At 35.4% G+C, this 21,987-nt stretch overlaps 1 protein-coding gene across 1 annotated transcript in view; it reads left to right on the top strand.

The window, feature by feature from the left end:
* Positions 1-21,987, top strand: part of FBN2 (fibrillin 2) — a 277,129-nt gene that overhangs the window by 163,423 nt on the left and 91,719 nt on the right. Inside the window, exons 15-20 of the mRNA XM_031011267.3 lie at positions 97-219; positions 5,494-5,646; positions 8,347-8,400; positions 10,044-10,169; positions 12,918-13,043; positions 17,375-17,494. Of these exons, the coding sequence (XP_030867127.2) occupies positions 97-219; positions 5,494-5,646; positions 8,347-8,400; positions 10,044-10,169; positions 12,918-13,043; positions 17,375-17,494 (702 nt within the window). The remainder of the gene's footprint in view (positions 1-96; positions 220-5,493; positions 5,647-8,346; positions 8,401-10,043; positions 10,170-12,917; positions 13,044-17,374; positions 17,495-21,987) is intronic.

Here is a 21,987-nt window from a genome sequence, read left to right as displayed (position 1 = left end):
AAAAGGTTAGTAGTATAGAGCAGTGGCAGCAAGTAAACCCTGTAACAAAGTTAAATTTACCCAGTAACCGCTTGGCTTCTGTCACCCACTGCACAGATGTTGATGAATGCCAGACCCCAGGAATCTGCATGAATGGGCACTGCATCAACAGTGAAGGGTCCTTCCGCTGTGACTGTCCCCCAGGCCTGGCTGTGGGCATGGATGGACGTGTGTGTGTTGGTAAGTGAAACATTTTATAATGGCCCCACTGTGCAAAATGATCTTGGAAAAACTGACAGAGATATTTCTATACAGTGGAGTAATATTCACCATAAGAAGAGTACATGCTAAAACATGGATAAACCTTGGAAAGATTATGCTAAGTGAAAGAAGCCAGTCACAAAACACCATACAGTGTATGATTCCACCCATATGAAATCTCCAGAATTGACAAGTCTGTTGAGACAAAGTAGATTCGTGTTAGGACAGAGAGGATGGGGGTGGTGGGAGAATGGGGTGGGAGCTAAAAGATATTTTTGAGGTGATTAAAATGTTCTAAAATCACCTGTAGTGATGGATGAACACATCTGTAAATATGCTAAAAACTATAAAATTGTACACTTTAAAGTGATGGATTCTATGGTATGTAAATTGTATATTAACAAAGCTATTTTTTAATGGACAGGAACCCCCAGATAGCCCCCTTCAGAACCTACAGAAGGCTCTGATGACATGCTGGAGAAGAAAAAATATATTTTTAAACTAGCATACTTGATAATATTAGATAACTGAATCCTAAACACAGTTCATTTCAGTTTTATAATTAATAACAAATAAGATATGTAATGGGGATTATAGTTATAGGTAAGTAAACTTGGTTTCACCCTAACAAAACTTAAAATATAAATATTGGACTTGCATCAAAAGCTCAAAATGTTACTCCTCATCACCATGCAACTAGCTGCAGAAGCAAGAGTATGAAGAAGTATGAGCAAGAATATATATTTGATTCTAAGCCATTCAGATTCCTCTAGGTTATTTTTGTCAAATTGATCCCATGAAAATCAATCAGAAGTACCAGGCCCAGCTTTGAAGAGGCAGGCAAAACAGAAGTGTCACTGGCGTTTGGGAACCCCAGCAATATATTCCAGTGATAAGGATAGCAGAATGAGTGGTAAAAATACATTTAATGCAGTTTTCTCTCCAAAAATGTTTTCATGAGGCTTCTAGGGTGAATTAGCAATTGTATACCCTCTATTTTTCATGTCGTACAGTAAAACACAGAAATAGGATTTCAAAGTATATTTGAGAGATACAATATTCTTAGACATAGTTAATACTTTTCTCCTACCTATGAGAATCAAAACATTTGGATCCCAAAGGTGGAGGAGAAGAAGTAGAGAATTTGCAGATGGAAATAATCTGTTCACTCAAATTTATCCACTCTATCCAGTCAAAGATTTATTTCACCCTACAGAGTTGTCAGCACTTTGTTCAGGGATATTTCAAATACAGCAGCTAGAAGAATATAACTTCTTCCTGCTTACAGAGCTAAAATATTTTCACTTGCTTTAATATATTTACTTGCTTTTTTCCTTTACCTAAATGATTCTGTTGAAATCTACCGTGAGCACAAAGCCGGTTTTGGAGGGAGAAATTATTTTTCTCTTAAGTAACCAACATGTGAGTTGTTGCTAGGAATTCAGTAAAACATAAAATTTCATTATCTTGTTCACATCCAGGAAACACATTGGAAATTTTCAGAAAGCCTCCTTCAGTTTTTCATCATTGTGGTCATTGAAACTTTTTAAAATAAAAACATTATTTCTCATGTGTATAAAATTATATATTACTGTTTCTATAACATGCTAGATGTTTTCTTCACGTCTTTTGACTTGATGTCACTTTTTAGACCCATTGATTCTTTAAGTTTGAGATGAGGCCTGGCGCAGTGGCTCATGCCTGCAATCCCAACACTTTGGGATTCCATGTTGGGCGGATCACTGGAGCCCAGGAGTTCAACACCAGTCTGGCCATCATAGTAAAACCTTATCTCTGCAAAAACTACAAAAATTAGCCAAGTGTAGTGGTGTGTGCCTATAATCCCAGCACTTTGGGATTCTGAGTAGGGCAGATTGCTTGAGCTCAGGAGTTCAAAACCAGTCTGGGCTTCATGGTGAAATCCTGTGTCTGCAAAAAATACAAAAATTAGCCAGGCATGGTGGCATGTGCCTATAATTCCAGCTACTTGGGAGGCTGAGGCAGGAGGATTGCCTGAGCCCGGAGGTGGAGGTTACAGTGAGCTATGATTGCACCACTGCACTCCAGCCTAGGTGACAGAGTGAGACCCTGTCTCAAAAAAAATAGAAAAAATAAATGAATCACTGTTATGAAAAACTATTAGGATAAGCATTTTAATTTTAGATCTTTTTTTTGTTTGTTCATTTTTCTTCTGTAGATATTAAGATGTGTTTTTGTTTTTTGTTTTAGTCTCAGGTAATTAAGCTATGATTTTAAGTAGCATATTGAAATACAACTCACAAGCAAGGTTGTAAACAAAAGGCAATCATATCTTTATCTTTCCCATTCATTCAAAATTTATTTTTAAGTTTATTCAGTGATGCAGTTTAGTAAGTAAGGAAGAAAAGTCAGGCAACATGATGACTACTGAATATTCTTAAGTGACAAAAAATTATAAGATGACAGCAAGATACAGGACCTCTCTGTTCCTCCTTTCCTCTTTTGTTGTTTTGAGAATTAAATAAAGCTTTGAATGGTGTCTAGCACATAGCAAATGCGCAATAAGTTAACTACTACTGATATTATTGTTATTAAATTAGAATAGTGCTATCATATCTAGGTCATAGTCTTAAGAGTTGCTGCTTTAAGTTTTAAATAAAAGTTGATTTTAAAGAAAGAAGAATAAAATAAAGTTAGCATTTTGCATACATACATATTTTACTCATGGTATGTAGAATCTGCTAATTACCTGAAGAAATTTTTAAATCTTTTCATTTTTTAAGAAAGAAAAGGGGACAGGCATGGTGGCTCACACCTGTAATCCCAACACTTTGGGAGGCCAAGGCAGGTGGATCACCTGAAGTCGGGACTTTGAGACCAGCCTGGTCAACATGGTTAAACCCCATCTCTACTAAAAATACAAAATTAGCCGGTTGTAGTGGTGTGCACCTGTAATCCCAGCTACTCAGGAGGCTGAGGCAGGAGAATCACTTGAACCCAGGAGCTGGAGGCTGTAGTGAGTCAAGATCATGCCACGCCATTGCACTCCAGCCTGGGCGACAGAGCGAGACTCTATCTCAAAAAAAACAGAAGGAAGGAAGGAAGGATGGAGGGAGGGAGGGAAGAAAGGAAGGAAAGGAAGGAAGGAAAGAAGGAGAAAAAGAGAAGGAAAAGAAAGAGAAAGAAAGAAAAAGAGAGAGAAAGGAGAGAAAAGGCATGCAGAAATCTGCTAACATATGGAAAAGATGCATTTAGGTCCAGTCTGTCACCAGATCATTCATGTGAGCATATTCTCATGGTGCTACCGGTATTGTTCCTTTTATCCTATCCTGTATACAGTGGTTCCGTTATATTTGAATAGTATAATATGAGCTAGGTTGCCAATTTGGGGTCTTTGAACAGGAAAAGGTCAGTCGGGAAGTAGTGAGTTATCTCAACTGACTGTTCACAGTATCAGTTACAGATAGAACTCCTTGTTCTACTTTTCCTCCCTTCTCACTGCTGCACTTTACTAGTCTTAGAAAAAAAAATAGAAGAGGGAAATAAGGTGGTCACCATTTTTTTTAGTATTTCAGGTGTGTCCTAGGCAGTGTGCTTAGTGCTTAACAAATATACTTTCATTTACTATACAAACTGTATCCTTATTTAATAAATAAGGAAGATGTTAAGTAATTTATATAAGATCATCTTGTGGGGATCTGAACTTTGGGAAGTTTATGTCCCTAAAACCTACACATAAGTTATGCTACTTTCTTTTTCATGAAACTTGTGGTGTTGGGTACTCTAAAGAGATTGGTTCACCTGTAATGCAAACTACCATATAACATGTCTCACTCTTCCAGTGAGCTCCATAGGCCTTTTATCTGCTTGCTTTTAAAAATTCTGCATGGCATATGCTCTAAACCCAAAAGCAGAAATAACTTTGGCTGTTCATAGATGCCTTCCAAGATCATCAGTAATGTCCAAAGAACTCACAAAAATCATATTGGAAATGTTGAACCATGTTATATTTGTGCAAATTTGCCTTCAAGTCAAATCTGTGTTTGTGTAACTCAGAAGATACACTGCCAAACTCAGCCACAGCAGAGGCAGCACAAGTTTCTCTGAGTTGACTCCTCAGGGATGGGGTTGGTGAATCCCATGGCCTCCTTCCATTTAAGCACACACGTATCTCATTTTTAATGCAGCCATAAATCACTGTTTTAATCAGAAATGCCCCCAGGTCATAAGAAATTATTGGATGACCATTTTGCATAACAAGCAGATAAAATTTTTTCCAACAAGTTGTGAATAGTTACAGATATTTATAATAGAGGTTATCTCTGGAGAAATTACCAGGTCAGTATACTGCTTAAAAATTGCACGGGTTCTCTGCCCTTTATGATCTGAGTTTTTTATAGTTCACCATTTACTATCTTATAAAGTTGTAGGGTATTTTATGAGAATTAAGAGTGAGAGAACTAAGCAGAATATGCTTCTTTGGGGTATAGCATTACTTACTAGAAAGAGGAAGAGTTTTAGAAGTCACATAAACCTTGTCTGAACCCCAACTCAGGCACTGGATATTCAAGGACTTCAAACTACATAGGTAGCTGTGAACCTCATCTTCCTCATCTATAAAATGCACGTAATGACCACTCCTATAGAGCTGTTGACCTGACTGTTCAATGAGATAATGTCTGTAAAGCAACGAACACAATGCCAAGAGCACATATGGTAGTTAACTATTTTTATAGCTGGATTTACTGAGTTTCTGAGGTTAAAACAGTCACAAGCAGTATCCTGGGAGTTGAAAAGAAAGGCCTCCTAACTCGGAAAGTGGGAGTAAGAAATCTCACGCCCAAGCCAGTATCACCTCAAGGTAGTTTAACTTGATTGCACTTCATTGTTCATGAGAACTTCCAAAATTGAAATAAGAAGTGTCATTTTGAATATAGCATAGCCAGTGATTAGAGCTCCAAGTATTCTTTATAACTGGAAATATCCTAGGTTTCACAAAAGGTTTGTAAGAATACATCGGACAATGGATACTGTGTAGCTCATAAAACTTATTAAAGAAAACAGAGTCGGTGATATGCATCCATTCTTTTCCTCACTCAGAAAACATTTGTTGATTTCCTAACACTCTTAGATGCTAAAGATGCAAAATAAAAGTCTCAGACGCCCTTGAAAAGCTTCCAATCTAGTGGCCACTTAGGTTAAAAGAAGCCTTCTGTTTTGAAATCTCTTTGTCTCTATCACTGCCTCAAGTCATTGTTTTTGTATCTCCTTTAGATACTCACATGCGCAGTACCTGCTATGGAGGAATCAAGAAAGGAGTGTGTGTGCGTCCTTTCCCCGGTGCAGTGACCAAGTCCGAATGCTGCTGTGCCAATCCAGACTATGGTTTTGGAGAACCCTGCCAGCCATGCCCTGCAAAAAATTCAGGTAGTCACATGTGCCATTTTCACAGTTGATAAAGAATCAAGAAATACAACCTTAGATGTTTGGCCGAAGAGAACATCAGCTCTTAAGTGTTTCATCATTAATTTTAACTGAAGAAAAGAAATCCAATCCTGTACTGATATGTGAGGCATACAATAAGGAGATTTGGCTTGTGTTTATATACGATTTCTAGGCCAACAGAACACACAGTGAATAAAAAAATCTATTTGCTGGCTGATTGTGGTAGCTCACACCTGTAATCCCAGCACTTTGGGAGGCTCAGGCAGGAGGATCACTTGAAGCCAGGGTGAGACCCTGTCTTGGTAAAAAAAAAAAAAAAAAAAAAATCTTAATTAGCTGGGTGTGGTGGCACGCACCTGTAGTCCCAGCTACTAGGGGGGCTGAGGTGCAAGGGATCACCTGAGCCCAAGGGTTTGAGGCTGCAGTGAGCCATCACTGTGCCACTCCACTCCAGCCTGGGTAACAGAGCGAGATGCTGACTCTTTAAAAAACAATCAAAAATCTATTTTCTTATACAGTTATGATTATTATAAGAGGGTTTTTTTACATGAACATGATAGCCTCAGTTTCCTTGATCTGTGCTGTCATGGTGAAGACAAATAGCATAAAATTTACTTACCACTTTCAAGGTTATAAACACAACAAGAACTCAATTTGATTGTATATATATGTATATATATACATATATATACACACACAGACATATATATGAAGATCTCTCTCTATATATATATCTTGACACCAAGTGGTCTCAAGTCACAGTCTCAGGCAATAGTTCCAAACTCTTAGGTCAATAACATTGACTCTTGTCTGTTCATACTTTAACTAAACCTGTATTGAATATATATTGAATATACGTAAGTACAGTAGGGATTCTAACATAAACACAATCTGTTTTTCCTTAAAGTTAAGAGTAGTTGAGAATACAGGCAGGCAAATGTATAAATTACAATTTAGTGTGATTAGTGCCTTAAAAGGTTCAAGTATGGAGAGAGCACAGAGGAAGGAGCAATTTGTAGCCCAGGGAAGCTGGGAAGGACCTCACAGAAGGGGCACGTTTAGTTTGGTCTTGAAAAAAATGAGTAAGAACTTCCCATGTGGAGGATACAGGAAAGCATTCCTGTAAAGGAAATGTCTTGTTATTCCCTTAAAAATCCTGAATGGAGTCTTCAAACGTGGAAATAATGATTTGAAGCATCCAGAAGAATTACTGAGTGTGACTTTTTTTAAAAAAAAAGAAGAATAATGAGGAGAACCTAGTTCTAAAATGTACCAAACTGAATTATGCTTATTATCAAATAAGTTCAAAAATTGGCATAAGACTAGACAAAAAGCTAAGTGAACTAATAAAATGAATCTAGAAACCTGAATATGAATAGGAATTAGGATATAACAAAGCATTTTGGAGCAGCAAGGAAAAAGATTAAATAATAATTATTGTTGATAACTTTTGAAAAAAATATGAAGTTAGGTCCCTACACTAAACATTAAAACATAATTTTCATATAGAATATAAATTCTTTTTTATTTTGTAATGGTAAAAGACTTTCAAAGCAGGCCTAAATAGTAAAATACACAAGTAATCTGGAAAAATATTTTTATTTATCATTTCTTAATCTTTATGGAATTTACATTAATCAATAAGGAGAGTTGAAATCCTCTATAGAAAAAAGAGCAGTGTACATAAACAGGATTTCAGAAAGTAGAAATGCAAATGGAAGAATACCATGTAAAAAGATGCCCACTCTGTAAAATTAAAAATAAAATAAGGTGCCATTTTTGTTTAGCAGATCGGTATAGACGATTGATTCTTCCCAGTGATAATGAGGGTATTAAAAAAATGAATATTGTCTTATACCGCTGATGGAGGGGTAATTTGGGGGCATTTTAGGAGGGGAAGAACTATCTAAAACCTTAAAAGGGGCATAAACTTTGAGAGTTTTACTTGTAAGAGACTATCCTAGTGATATAATTAAACTTCATATTATTTATGATAGTTGCTAAAAGTTGGACAAACCTAATTTCACCAGTAAGAGATTGACTGAATAAATGTGATACCTCTACGTAACTGAGAAAACAATATTAAATGGCCTATTAAATGGGACATTGACATGACATGCCTGTGATAGAGTACCCAGGAGCCGAGTCGGCTTCTCCACTTACAACCTCTGTGACCTTGGTCAAGTAACTGCACTTCTCTGTTTCCCCCTTTCTCTCAGTTGTAAAAAGGAAAATACAATAGTATTTAGTTTGTGGTATTGGGAAGATTAACTAAATTGATAGATGTAAAATGTAGAACAATACCAGGCACTTGGTAAGTACTATAACCTATATTTTGGCTGTTATTATTTTATTAGTGAGGAAAAAAAGTTAAATATCAAGCTCTTTAAGACCATTTATATTTTTCTTAAAGTTTCCTTATGTAGAAAATATTAGTAACATTTATATATATTAATAATATTCAGGATGATGATTACAAGTGATTTTTATTTACTCTTTTATGCTTATTTATGAGTTCAGAATTTTATAATAATTGTTTGCTAGAAAATGGTAATTTTTTTCACTTTAAAAACTAATGCACAAATAATTCTTCCTAATGGTAGTTTTGGAGTTATGAAATGACTTGTATATGGAATAGGTATAGTTAAGTTTTTAATTCTTTTATTTCTTTTTGTCATACAGCTGAATTCCACGGCCTTTGTAGTAGTGGAGTAGGTATCACTGTGGATGGAAGAGGTAACTCTAGTTAATCTCAACTTTATAATAATCACGTGACATAATCATATAGCTTTATAATTCTAATATTAATATGAGTATATTTAATATGAAAATGTAGTATTATAAAATAAGATTAATTATCTCCTAGAGCAGTGGTTATAAGCTAGATGATATTAAGTGATATGTAGATACACATTTTCATGTTGGATAAATATTTATCTGTTAAATATGCATTGTTAAAAATGTCACTAACAAACTACTCTCCTGATTTCAGGCAGTCATTGCTTAAGAAAAGAATAATGTGACATTTAAGTTAAAAAAAGAAGCATGAGTCAATTTTATGATAAAATATTAAGTAATGGTGCAGATAGGGTTAGAAAAATAAACAGTATTAAAGAGATATTTGATATGGATCAAGTTTGGGATATACTGGCTGAAATAATTTGTTAAGACTATTTACACCTAAGAATAATAAAACATTCCTCTCCAAGTAAAGAAGTAAGATTCACTAAAATTTTTCTTGCTTTCAATTTTGTATTATGGTTAACAAAATTCCAATATAGAATCTTGAACATTTAAGTACATATGTGCTTATAATTTTCAAATTGTTTTATATTTTAGTATACATATAGATTCATTTATACATAAATAAAACTAGGGTGTTATTAATCTTCACTATATATATGAATATGTATATATGAAGAGTATATATAAATATATATACGGTTATATATATATATTTATATATATTCTTCTACCCTTGTGTTTGAGAAAGCTTTAGTCAAATTATAGATGGTAGGCAGTAATGTTGAATCTTTATAATAAATATCCAAACCAGAGTAAAAAGTAAACTTTTAAAAGGATGTTTTTCCCAAGTATAAAATGAAAGACATTTCCAAAATATTTAAGGTCTCCCAAATTATTGAAAACAATAGCATCAAAATTTGAGCATAGTCACCAAAATTTGACTTTGGGCTTACTCTTTCATTATATTCCCTGTCAGTACAGCCTCTCCAGCAGAGCCAGCCTCTATTGGAAACTACTTGATCATTCATACAAGCACATCAGTGCACAAGTTCCACTGCCCCTCGGTGATATAGTAGTAGTAGTCATGTTCACGGCTCGTTATAAAACGTCATGTTCTGAAGCATCCATGTTTAAAGTGTCCTCTCCAGTAATTTCACATATCAGCAATGAGAAACACTTATTAAATATTAGTAACTGAACCTCAAAAGTGTAATAAAATAGAAATATCCTGTACCTTTGGGGACCATAAAATTATGTGGGCCACCCTAATAAATCTTTATTTTAATTAGATGGTTACAATATCTATCAACTCGAGTTTTCCTTTGGATTTGGAGCCAACAGCCTATAAGTTGTCTTTATTAATTTTATCATAAATGCTGGCATATTTCGTGATTTAACTCTTTGAATTTCTGCCAGCTTCTTTCATTTTTCTTTTGATTTACCAGTGAAGTGTCCTATATCTCTCAGTTTTATTTTCTTACTCCTTGTTTTCAGTTCTTTTTCCTTTCTGAAAGGCAGGCAAATTGTGAGTTTGCAGAGTTAAACACTTCATATGTTGAATGGTCTTTACTAGACCTGCATTTATCAACAAACAATAACGTGTAGGAGCACTAAACTTTCAATATTTAATGCAGATATCAATGAATGTGCTTTGGATCCTGATATATGTGCCAATGGGATTTGTGAAAACTTACGTGGTAGTTACCGTTGTAATTGCAACAGTGGCTATGAACCAGATGCCTCTGGAAGAAACTGTATTGGTAAGTTATTTGTTATATTTATGCAAGAACATTTCATATAGTTTAATCCAATGGATTATATTAGAAGTAAAAACACAAATGACTAAAACTAAAAATTGTACAGTTTTTCTTGTTTTCTTCATATTACACATTGATAGGAAAATATCAGAATCAAACAAATTTTGTTACACAGTAACAGACTTCTTGGTGGTACCAATTCGTTTTTAAAATATTCTTTTCCGGAATTAACATCCTCAATTATTTGCCTATTGTTTTCCTGCATATACCTTAATCCTGTAATTTTTTACGAAGAATTTGACTTCAAAAATTACTTTTATCCATAAAAGTAAGTCAAGAAAATAAAGTGTTACAGGTTGAGAGAATTTTAACTTCATAAAGAAACAACCAGTTGCCACAATATACCTAAACATGACAACTAAGACAAAGGTATTTCCTTTTTTAATTATAAGAGAATGATTGAAAAAACTGAAGTATGTAATTTATGTTTAACAAATGCAAGAGGAGGAGGATGAAAAGGTTTGACAGTCTTTTATTTCCTATTAGTGCAAGATTTTCCCATAAAGCACTTCATTGGACTTTTATAAAATAAATGTTATTCAATCCATCATTGTGCATGATAGTTCTACAACTAATCACTGATGGCTTTTACAACCAAGTGTTAATGATTATGATTAGAAAAGGAACAGATTTTTCTGTGTTTCTGGTAGTGGCTTTTACTATTGAACATATTCGTTTGATTTGGAGTTGAAGACATACATACAGATGGATGTAAAAGCTATATTTATATTACGTGCTATCATGGATTTTGATAACTACAGGGAAGAGTACCAGGCAAAGATTATTGAACATTTCTAACAACATGCAAACCATGCTAGTTTTTATCCTCCAGAAGTGAAGTCCAGATTTCCCCTTTTTACATGGACACCAGTCATGTTGAATCACAACCTACCCTAACAACCTCACTATAACTTGATTACTTCTATAAAAATCATATTTCCAAATAAAGTCACATTCTGAGATACTGGGTTTTAAGATTTCAACATATCTTTTTTAAGGGACACAATTGAATCCATAGCTTAGAAAAATGGGTTAAAAAATTGTGATGCAAGCTGGGTGCAGTGGCTCACTCCTGTAATCCTAGTACTTTGGGAGGCTGAGGTGGGCGGATCACCTGAGGTTAGGAGTTTGAGACCAGCCTGGCCAACATGGTGAAACCCCCCTCTACTAAAAAATACAAAAATTAGCTGGGCATGGTGGCACGTGCCTGTAATCCCAGCACCCAGGAGGCCGAAGCGGGAGAATCGCTGGAACCCGGGATGCGGAGGCTGCAGTGAGCGGAGATCGCGCCACTGCACTCCAGCTGTGGTGACAGACCGAGACTCCATCTCAGAAAAAAGAAAAGAAAAGAGAAAAGGAAGGGCAGGGAGGGAAGGGGAGTGGAGAAATAAAGAGAGAAAGAAAATTGTGATGCAGTCACAGTTTGTACACATATTACACTATTATGGGAAAAGCTATGGTAGTCTAGTCCTTAAAATATAATGTTAATTTTTAAAGTATCAAGATTCAGAGTTGGAGCAAAAACAAGATCAAGAAGGGAAAGGATCGGATAATATACAAAAGAATATTATCAGTGATGATGGAATTGCAGATGTTTTTCTGATCTGTTTTCAAAATCTCCACAGTATCAGTATATTATTTAATAAGGGAAAATTGTTATTTGCAAGACTAGAAATGTAACTTTAAGTGAAAGAGCTCTTCACTCTAAACTACAGTGTTTATTTCTTTTTGTCACTAACTACACTTGCAAAAATGGAAGAATACGAAGATTAAAATGTGAGGCCAGGTGTGGTAGCTTATGCCTATAATCCCAGCACTTTGGGAGACCAAGCTGCGAGAATCACCTGAGGCCAGAAGTTCCAGAACAGCCTGGGCAACATAGTGAGATCCCATCTCTAAAAAAAATTGTTTTAAGTCGGCCAGGCATGGTGGCACATGCCTGTAGTCTTAGCTACTTTTGGAAGGCTGTGGCAGGAGGATTACTTGAGCCAAGAAGTTCAAAGCTTCAGTGAGCTGTGATTGCACCAGTGCACTATAACCAGGGCAGCAGAGTGAGATCCTGTCTCAAAAACAAACAAAAAACTCATTGTGAGCTTTCTAAACTGGAGTTTTAGATGATATTCTCTAGGCTGTTCTGGACTGCTAAAAGAGTATGCAAAATACATCATTTTCATTAATAACTGTTTCTGAGATAAAAACATAGTGGAAAAAGATTAATGAATGTCTTTTAACTGCTGTTTAATGCATTTTTTAACCATCTGGGACATGAAGACATAAGGCATTCTTTTTAAAAATTTTAATCATAAAAAATGCCTTCTGTTACTTTTATTATACATAAGCAAGTATACAGGCAAATGAATTTAACCTTTTGATATCTTTTGTGAATGCTTTAAAAATATATCTAACATAATATCATTACAGGACTAAAAGCAAGTGAAGTAGAGATGTGCCTTTCCAAGCTAGTGCATACTTTCCAGGGATTTAAAAGCATCTTAAAATTAGCCACTAGCATAAGAATATCCCCTTTGAATAAAGCTAAATATATTTTGCTTAGGATGAAGAGTGCGCTGTGATACAGAGACTATGTCATAGAGAAGAAAGAGGGAAATAAATAACAAAATTAAACATTGCTGCCCACTGTAATAGATGCTTAAATATGTGTATCTCCTATCTTTCAATCGTTGCTTTCAGACATTGATGAATGTTTAGTAAACAGACTGCTTTGTGATAACGGATTGTGCCGAAACACGCCAGGAAGTTACAGCTGTACGTGCCCACCAGGGTATGTGTTCAGGACTGAGACAGAGACCTGTGAAGGTAAGAGTTGTCTTCATTGCCTTATTTGTGAATAGTGAGTACCTGGAGTTGTATAAACATCAATTACAGTGATGAAGCAATGTAGTGAAAAGAATATTGTTTGAATATTTTATTTTATAATCTCGTTTAGCTAATCTGCCAGTTTTTGAAATAGTAAGGACCTAATACAGTTTACAAACACCATCAATTTTGTTCCACTCAGACAAAATATCAACACACATTTGGAACAAACATTTTAAAGCAGATAAAAAAGAAACCAACTGGAAGGAGCCATATTGTTTTACTTGCTGAAATACAATGTCAAATATTTGTTTACTGTGTTTTCCTCTTTTCAGAACCACTATGATCCATTAATGTAGGAACCTGAATCGTAATGGAAAAGTTAACTCTTAGGCATTTTATCTATGAAATGATTGATATACCCAAGAAGTTGGCCCACAAAATATTTGAGAACTAAGTAAAAATGATAACTTTAATATGTTTTTAGTCCAAGAGAATTGTCCTTTCCATTTGATAATTTAAAAGTTGTCATTTGGGTTTATAGACCATAACTAGTGTTTAAAAGCTTCTCTGTTTTCTTCTAATCACATATTTTTGCAGTGGAAGTTACTTAAATGAGTTAAATGGTTAGAGAAGTCCTCATTTTCAGTGAGATACTGGCTGAGCAGTGAGTACACTGAATTATGTTTTTGTATCTTGATCAAAGTACTGTACATTTCAGAATAATCTGTGGTATGAATACTAGTCATTGTTCCTGTTTAAATCTCACTGTGTGGGCCTACAGAAGGGTCCCATAACATTCTCAAATCCAATTACTACTTTGGAATAGAAACTTTTAAGAAAAGATTTCATCTTTGATGACTGTGGAATAGCCCTTTTTTTTTTTATCTGTTAAAGTATTTGGTTTTTTTTTGTGATGCCACAGCCAAGAAAACTGCAGTACTAATAGTACGCAAAAAGATGTAACATTCTCTCTTCATCTTACTGTTTAACTTCAAAGCATTCTTGTGAACAGAAACCAGTTAGGACTATAGAACAAGATGCCAAAACATGAATGACTCTGCTGAAGTTAATGAAATGCAATTACAAAGTGCAGTGCTAACTTTGAATTTAATCGGAGGGGCCACTAAAAAACAATAATTAGCCTAAAGAAAAAAAAAAGAAAACTTCAGCATAAAATCCCCTTTTTCTAAACTTACTTCTGGTGACAGTTTCCCCTATTGTCCAACATCTTTTCAGGAACTCCTCAAAGAGGAGTGCTCATTCCATTCCCACTGAAAGTACTTGAAGATTTATCTTTTCAGTAGGTGAGAAGGGGACACACTTAAGAGTTTGAAATATCTTTCAATAGGTTATGAGAGCCCTCTTTTTAAGCCAGCTCTGGCTTCTCAAATGTATTCAACTACAGAGTCTCTGTTTTCTAGATCCTGCTCCCATCTCTAACACCAATTCTTCAGAAATGCTCTGAGAAACGTACTTTATGAAAAAGTATCCTAGCCATATTTCCTCTGTGATTTCCTTGGACAGATGGAAGAAGGGATTTCAAAGGTTTTGTTTTTCCTGATTTTCTACACTTCCTTCCCATAGTCTTTTTCAGTTTTGTCTATTGTCTGTTGGAGGATAAGCTTCCGTTAAATCTCAGGAAACTTAGAAAGCAAGAGCAGGGTAGGACGTCATCTTGATTTAACTAGGAAACTAATGATTTTTAGAACTGGTTTCTCTGTCTAGGAAAATACTTTCTGGTGCTATCGTGAGAGACACGTAATGCGGAACTAAATGGATAGTGTCTGGTTCTATTTGCTATGTACACTGAATTATCAATGATTATTTATAGACAAGTAAGATAGAGTACAAAGGTTCTGAGAGTTGAGATACCAAAGAAGGTAAAATCAGAGACTCACCTGCTTACATGAACAGTTAAGAGTAGGAGCTGGTGGTGTTTAATAGTGTAACATTAGGTGATTATGTAAATATTAAGGCACTTTCATACCAAATCAGGCAACAGTGAGGGTTAGAAACAGTGATCTTCACTTATTACAAGCATACTTAATCTGAGAGATGTATTTAATGTAAAAACAATTTTATGTCTGTCATTCATAGGAAAGAAGTTCGTGTTATGTAAATAAAGAAGAAATAATACACAACTCTTTTGGCTCCAGCCTTATGACATTGGAGGAAATAAAAATGATTTATCATGGGAAACCTAACCACATAACTGTTATTTCTACACTTTCTTCCCACTGTTATTTGCATTTTATTAAGAGTTTTGCAAAGAATAGACTTGAAGGCTACACTAATCTCTTTTTCCCTTGGGTCACTTTCTTATTTCCTCTGTTGCATTCAAACAGTAAGTGTTTCTGTCTGAAGCAGTTCTCTTCATTCTCTTCTTTCTGAATTAATTTCCAAAGACTAGACAGGGAATTATTAGCAGATTCATTGCAAATCTTAGCTTTTTCTTGTATATTTGTCTTATGCACTAATTTTGTTTGTCAATCATGTTTTCAGAGTATTTTAAATATATAACAAATAGCACTAATAATAAAGAGAGTAAAGTTCTTCTATATTTCAGATTGAAGTTACAGAAACTTTATTTTACTTTTTTTGTTTGAGCTCTGAGAGTCTGTGAAAGTTAAAATTTTTACAGCAAGCACTGTGGTTTAGATTGTGTTTCCAGTGACATAACTAGTTAAATGTAAACCAGATGTGCTTTGAAGTTTATTTCCAGGAATGTACAGTGAACTGTTTCAATTCCTGGTTCCATGACATTTATAACATAACAACATATTATTTAAAGGAAAACTAAATAGTTGATATTTGTAGTTGTCAGCGCATATGTTTATAGTTTCTGAATTCATAATTGCTTAATTTAAAATAGAAATTTTAAAAACACACAATATTGAAATTCTTCTTTTTTCAGGCTTCTTACAAATGAAATTAATAGGAGAATTATATGTGGTCTGTCCTTAGATTCGTTATATGCTTCTTTTATGGTTAGCTAGTTTCTTTTTTACATTGTGTTTTTATGAAAAAGTTTCTCTACTCGGATTGATGTTTTCATTAGAAATCTGTGCTATATTTACAAAATCTCTTCTTGTATTTTTAAGAGGTTTTCCCAGTATAAACAATCTGAGAGCAAAATACATTCATATTTTTTCAAACAATTTCTATTTCAAGAATTAAATTAGCGCCTGGATATTCCGCTGCGAGCCTTGCTCTTTCAGGATTAGTTTAGTTTAAAGTCTTCTAGTTATTTGTTTATGTGCTTTCCTCAGTATAGTAAAGTGCTTTATAATAAATTCAAAGAAATATTTAGAGAAAGAAAAAGTATTCTTGTGAACCTAGAAACCCCAGTGTTCAATATAAAATGCCTTGAGGACTATTGACCTCTTTCAGATAATTTAGTAGAGAAGGAAAACTGTGTGCCACTTCTTTAAAGTGTACCACTTTAAAAGTGGTTGAATTTATACTGAAAATGTCTTTGATTTTGTTTATAGTACTTTACCTGAAGCTTGTATTTCTTTTTCATTAACTCATGTGTTAAACTATTTCACATTACAGGCTTGACATTTTCTCTAATCACCATTTGAGAACATAGGCATAGTGCAGTTCTGCTTACTTCTGACCATCAACAGGAATTGTTTAGATTATGGTATATGATTTCATTTAGGACTCAAATCAAATTAATGATTGTAGAGTCCTATTTAAAGCAATTATTTCTACTTGATCAAGTATTTCTAATTTTTATTTTACCAAAATTAGTTGTATTAAAAAAAAAACTAAGCAAACTAAACATGTAAATGTGAACAGCTAAAGACAGAGAAGGTGGATAGGTACTAGAGGAGAGTTATGTACCCACCATGAATGTTTCAGTCCTTATTTCCTGATTCATACCCAAGAGCTTGGAATTAAAGCAGCATTGTGATATTTTGCATCTAAGATAGACTTTTTAAGTTTTTCAGAGCCTCATGAAATCATCAAAGCAATCAACCTTTGTTTGTGCACAGGATGTTGCACCTGGAATTACATCTTATTATGTGAGGAAAAAAATCCAATTTATGTAAAGTTGTGATGATGTATTGAAGGAGCATGTAACTGAACTCTTTCCCAATAGGCCGATCACTGTGGTCCTACTGAGTTCCCAGTCCTATAGATGTGTATCCACAATGTAAAATGCATGTCTCCATTCCCCATTCACTTTATGCTTCATAGATCCATATTAAAATTACCAGAGCCAAGTTTACCAGACATTCTGGCATTGCATGGCTTGTTGGAATAATATTTTCCAGAAACACATGGCAGTTCTAACAGAATCTTTTCCTTCTGGATTGTAGATATAAATGAATGTGAAAGCAACCCATGTGTCAATGGGGCCTGCAGAAACAACCTTGGATCTTTCAATTGTGAATGTTCGCCCGGCAGCAAACTCAGCTCCACAGGATTGATCTGTATTGGTAAGATTCATACACAATACTGATGCTTCAATTTCACTGCCAAGATAAGCACAGATCTCAGGCCTTACTATGGATAAAAACAGAATATGATTCCAAAAAGCAAAGAATTACACATTACGTTAGTTGTTTTTACTCAGTATCAATATAGAGGTAAAACATAATAGCATTAATTAGGCAGCCTATTCAATTTTTGTTAGATTCTAGAAATCTTCCTTTTATATAAGTAGATATATTATGCTATAACTTATAATCATTTCCATACCACACACATATGTATATCCGTTACCCTAAAAATGCCTTGGGCAGCAATATAATCAAATCTCTACTGCATACTTTTTTATAAACAAACTTCAGTGGCAAAAAAAAAATGTGATGAAATTTGGATTCAGTTAACAGGACAAGAATTTGAAGCTTTTAAACACATAGAGGGAATTTATTATTTTTTCTTTTTTCCATCAATCATAAATTTTTGGGCTCTAAGGAAGAGAAGATAACTGTTCTCTTGCTTTTGGAAATCTCTAGGGGAAATTATTCTAAAACATCTAAACTAACATCTTTCAATATGTCTCAAAACATTTAAAGTCAGTTCTTGATAATGACATGGGATGTATATTAAGGGAGATTGATCTGTTACTGCAAGGAAAAATCCAGCATGTAAAAGGGAACGAAACTGTCCCAGTAATTTTTCCCTACTTCTAGCATCTGTGGTTCCATTCACTAGGCCTACACAGTTCACATCATTAGCTAGTATCCACCTTTAAAGTGAACTAAATATATATTCCAAATAGGAAGATATTTCAGTTTTACATAGTGCCAAATTAACTGGCAGTTTTTATTATCTAGCCAAAATGAATCTTTAGTTTCATATTTGTCGAAGACAATAGCTTTTTCAGTATTATGTCTGACATTAACCATATTTAGCTGGATGCTAGAGTACCTGTTTGTTACATAAAGACAAATGACCAAGTCCAGAATTATCAATGAAAACCTTCTCTTTGGAAACACCAGCTCCTCGTTTCCCAATGAGGTACAGCTGGTGAAATCTGAGCCTTGTTCAGCTCTTCATATTAGGAAATAGACTGCCATCTGCCTGGGGCATTACTTTTTTTCTTATAGAATTCCGGGCTGGGTTGGGGGGGCGGTGGGGTGTGTGGGTTGGATCCACTAAAGCAGAAATATTTTTGCTAAGCCACAATTTCCAATTGAGATGGAGTCATTTTATTATGCAAAGGAAATGAATTCAGCATTAATCAATTAATGTCTCAGAAAACTAAATCTGCATGCCACTTGAGCATCAAAGATAGTTAGTTTTTGCCTCATCATGTAGACTTCCATTATTTTGGCCTTTTGCCCTTATATTTATTAACTAAACAAGAACAAAGACTTTTTTACCCCCAAGTCTTTATGTCATTCTTCCAATTGCCAACAACTAACCACCACCATATTTTTCTCAGCCAGTGTATTGTGTGCTTTCATTTATTGTGATTAAATTTGAATATCCTAGTGTAGAGCAGCTCAAAATGAGATTTCCCTAATATTTTTAAAGTTTAGACATTATTTCATGTACTTTTTTATTAAAAAGAGAATCTAGCTGAAAAAGAAAATAACAAATAGTAAAATATACACAGGACGAGTCATGAATGTATAATAGGACTGTCAGTGGCTCTCATCAGTGGTTAGCCTGCAACTTTCTCTTCCACAGGTCCAGGTCATTACATTTTGAAATTTCATGATGTGATTACTAATTTAAAATTACATTAGATTATATATGAATTAGTTGGATACTATGAATATTTAAAGATTTAGAATCTACTTTTCAAGCTTTCTAAATATAAATTAATCTTCAACTATTCTGCAAACTGCTTAAAAAGACTATGGTGTTCTGGTTGAATATGGTTAAATGTAATAGAACAATGCATTTGATTAATATTTCCTGCATTATACTGCTGTGGTTTGATGGTTCTATATAATCCAGACCAGTTTCCCTCATCTTTGGCTTGGGTCTGCGCTCTTTCTTCAACTTGCATGGATATATGGCTGTGACCACTCTGCTGTCAAATCCAATGGTCTATTCTCATTCCTCACCTTAGATTATTAGCAGTATTTGTCATTCTTTCTCAAGAAATTTTGCATTTTTGGCTTTCCAGGCACAACTATCTTCTTCTTCTTTCACTTTTGTGGCTCATTTTCTCTTTCCTTTACTGAGTCCTCCCTGTCCTCCTAACCTTTAACCTGAAGTGTTCCGCCAGTCCGTCTTTGGACCTCTGTTTCTCTTTCTACACTCATCCTCGAGAGCCTCTGTGTTGACTCTCACATTTGTCACTCTAGTTGATAATGAAATTCTAGGCCTCAACCTTGCCACCAATTCCAGATTTGTGTTTCCAACTGTCTGTACAGTGTCTCCACTTGGATGGCTCATCGATATCTCAAATTCCCATGTCTAAAACCATTCCTGTGTACTGGCTTGAACCTGAGTCTCCCAGGAACATTTCCATCTCAACAAATGGCAAATTCGTTCTTCTAGCTGCCACCCCTTAAAACCTTGGCAGCATCCTTGATGTCTTTTTCTCAAGCTGCATATGAAAGTCATCAGCAAACCTATTGATTGCACTTGAAGTTTATCCATGTTTCAACCCCTTCTCACGATCACCACACCAACCCCCAATCCAAGTCACCATCATTTCTCTTCGTAATTACTACCGTAGCCTCTACCTTACCTTCTTTTCCTCATACTACACTCAGTTCTCCACATAGCCACCAGGCAGCCCTTTTAAAACATAAATCAGAGCATATCATTCTTTGTCCAGGAACTGTGTCTAGGAAAACCTAGGCTTCTCATTTCATTCAGTAAAAGCTCAAGTCCTAACCAAAGCCTGTGCTCCCCTCATGATCTTGCTCCTGCTGTGACCTTGTTTTCCTGTGCCTCCCACCCCCTCAGCCTGAGCCAGACTGGCCTACTTCCTGCTTCTGCGTCAGACACATGCCCACCTGAAGTCCACTGATCTATCAGGCAGGAAAGTTTTTCTCTCAGGTTTGCAGGGTTCTCTTTATGTCTGTATTCAGATGCCACATTGTAAGTCACGATTTCTCTGACCATCCTAGATAAAATAACAGTCTTTCTCCTGTTTCTCCCCTCAAGCTAATTACCCTGCTTTATTTTTTGAGAGTTCTTAACTAATTCCTGACTATCTACATCTGTATCTCAGTTGTGTGTGTGTATGGGGGCAGGGATGGTCATACACACACAACAGTGGGTCAGTGGGGAGACAGGGAGGGAGGATGGAGGAAAGGAATCGGAGAGAGAGAAGGATGAGCCTGTAGGGGGGTGCGGGGTGCTATCAATGGATTTGTAGCTTTTCAAGTGTTGATACAGCACCAGCCTAAAGAATCACAGTGCTACAGAGTGAGGGCTTTGGAGTCAGACTGCATGGGCTTGAATCTTGATGCTGACACTGTACTAGCTGGGTGACCTTGGGTAAATTGGTTGACCTTTGTGTGCCTAAATTTTCTCATCTGCAAATTGTACATAATTCACAGGGTTGTTTTAATGAGTAAATAAATTAATACATAGAAAGCCTTCTAGTTCCTGTCACTATCTTGATAAATCTCAGCAATAACTGTTGTTTATCTTACTTAAAATGATGACAACCAAGGTGATAAATCAGAACTAGTCCAGGTCATTAAAAGATCATTTAAATACACAGTAGCTTTACACAAACATCTGTTTCCTCTGTGCTATGGAATTTACAGATGTAAATCTATAACAAGCCTGTAGTTTGAGACCTGACACAAATGCTTCTCTACATTTTTATCCAAACTGAACATTCCAGCCAGAGTAAAAAAGCAAAGTGACTGTCCAGCTCTTTTTCACACCTTTGCCCTGTAACTTTTTATTCAGTACAGGAGAGAATTGTTTTGTTTCAACCTCTGTCTTGGTGTTTGGGTTGTTGGTAACTTCTTGTGTTTCCTAGGGAATCAGAAATTACTATTTCTGCCATCATAGGCCCATGGTTTAACTGTAATTCCCTTTCTGTGTTTGGGGGCAGGGGGGTATTTTTGTTGTTGAATTTAGAAGTAAAAACTTTTTTTTTTTTTTGGAAGACAGGGTCTCACTGTGTCACCCAGGCTAGAATACAGTGACACGATCTCACTGCAGCCTCTGCCTACGGGGCTCAGGCAATCCTCCCACCTCAGCTTCCTGAGTAGCTGGGACTACAGGCATATGCCATCACTCCCAGCTAATTTTTGTGTTTTTTGTAGAGACGGGGTTTCACCATGTTGTCCAGGCTGGTCTTGAACTCCTGGGCTCCAGCGATCTGACTACCTCAGCCTCCCAAAGTGCTGGGATTATAGTCATGAGCCACTGTGTCTGGCCAGAAGTAAATTTTATCTGTACATATTATTAAAATGAATTTTCAAATAAATACTATAGGAATACACTTATTCTTTGTTTTCTTCCAAGTCTTAATGCCACAATATGCTGTTGAGGTTTT

The sequence above is a fragment of the Gorilla gorilla genome, chromosome 4, assembly GCF_029281585.2.
Source record: "Gorilla gorilla gorilla isolate KB3781 chromosome 4, NHGRI_mGorGor1-v2.1_pri, whole genome shotgun sequence".
Lineage (NCBI taxonomy): Eukaryota > Metazoa > Chordata > Mammalia > Primates > Hominidae > Gorilla > Gorilla gorilla.
The sequence above is the reverse complement of the archived record's forward strand: the minus strand, read 5'-3'. Positions and strand labels throughout refer to the sequence as shown.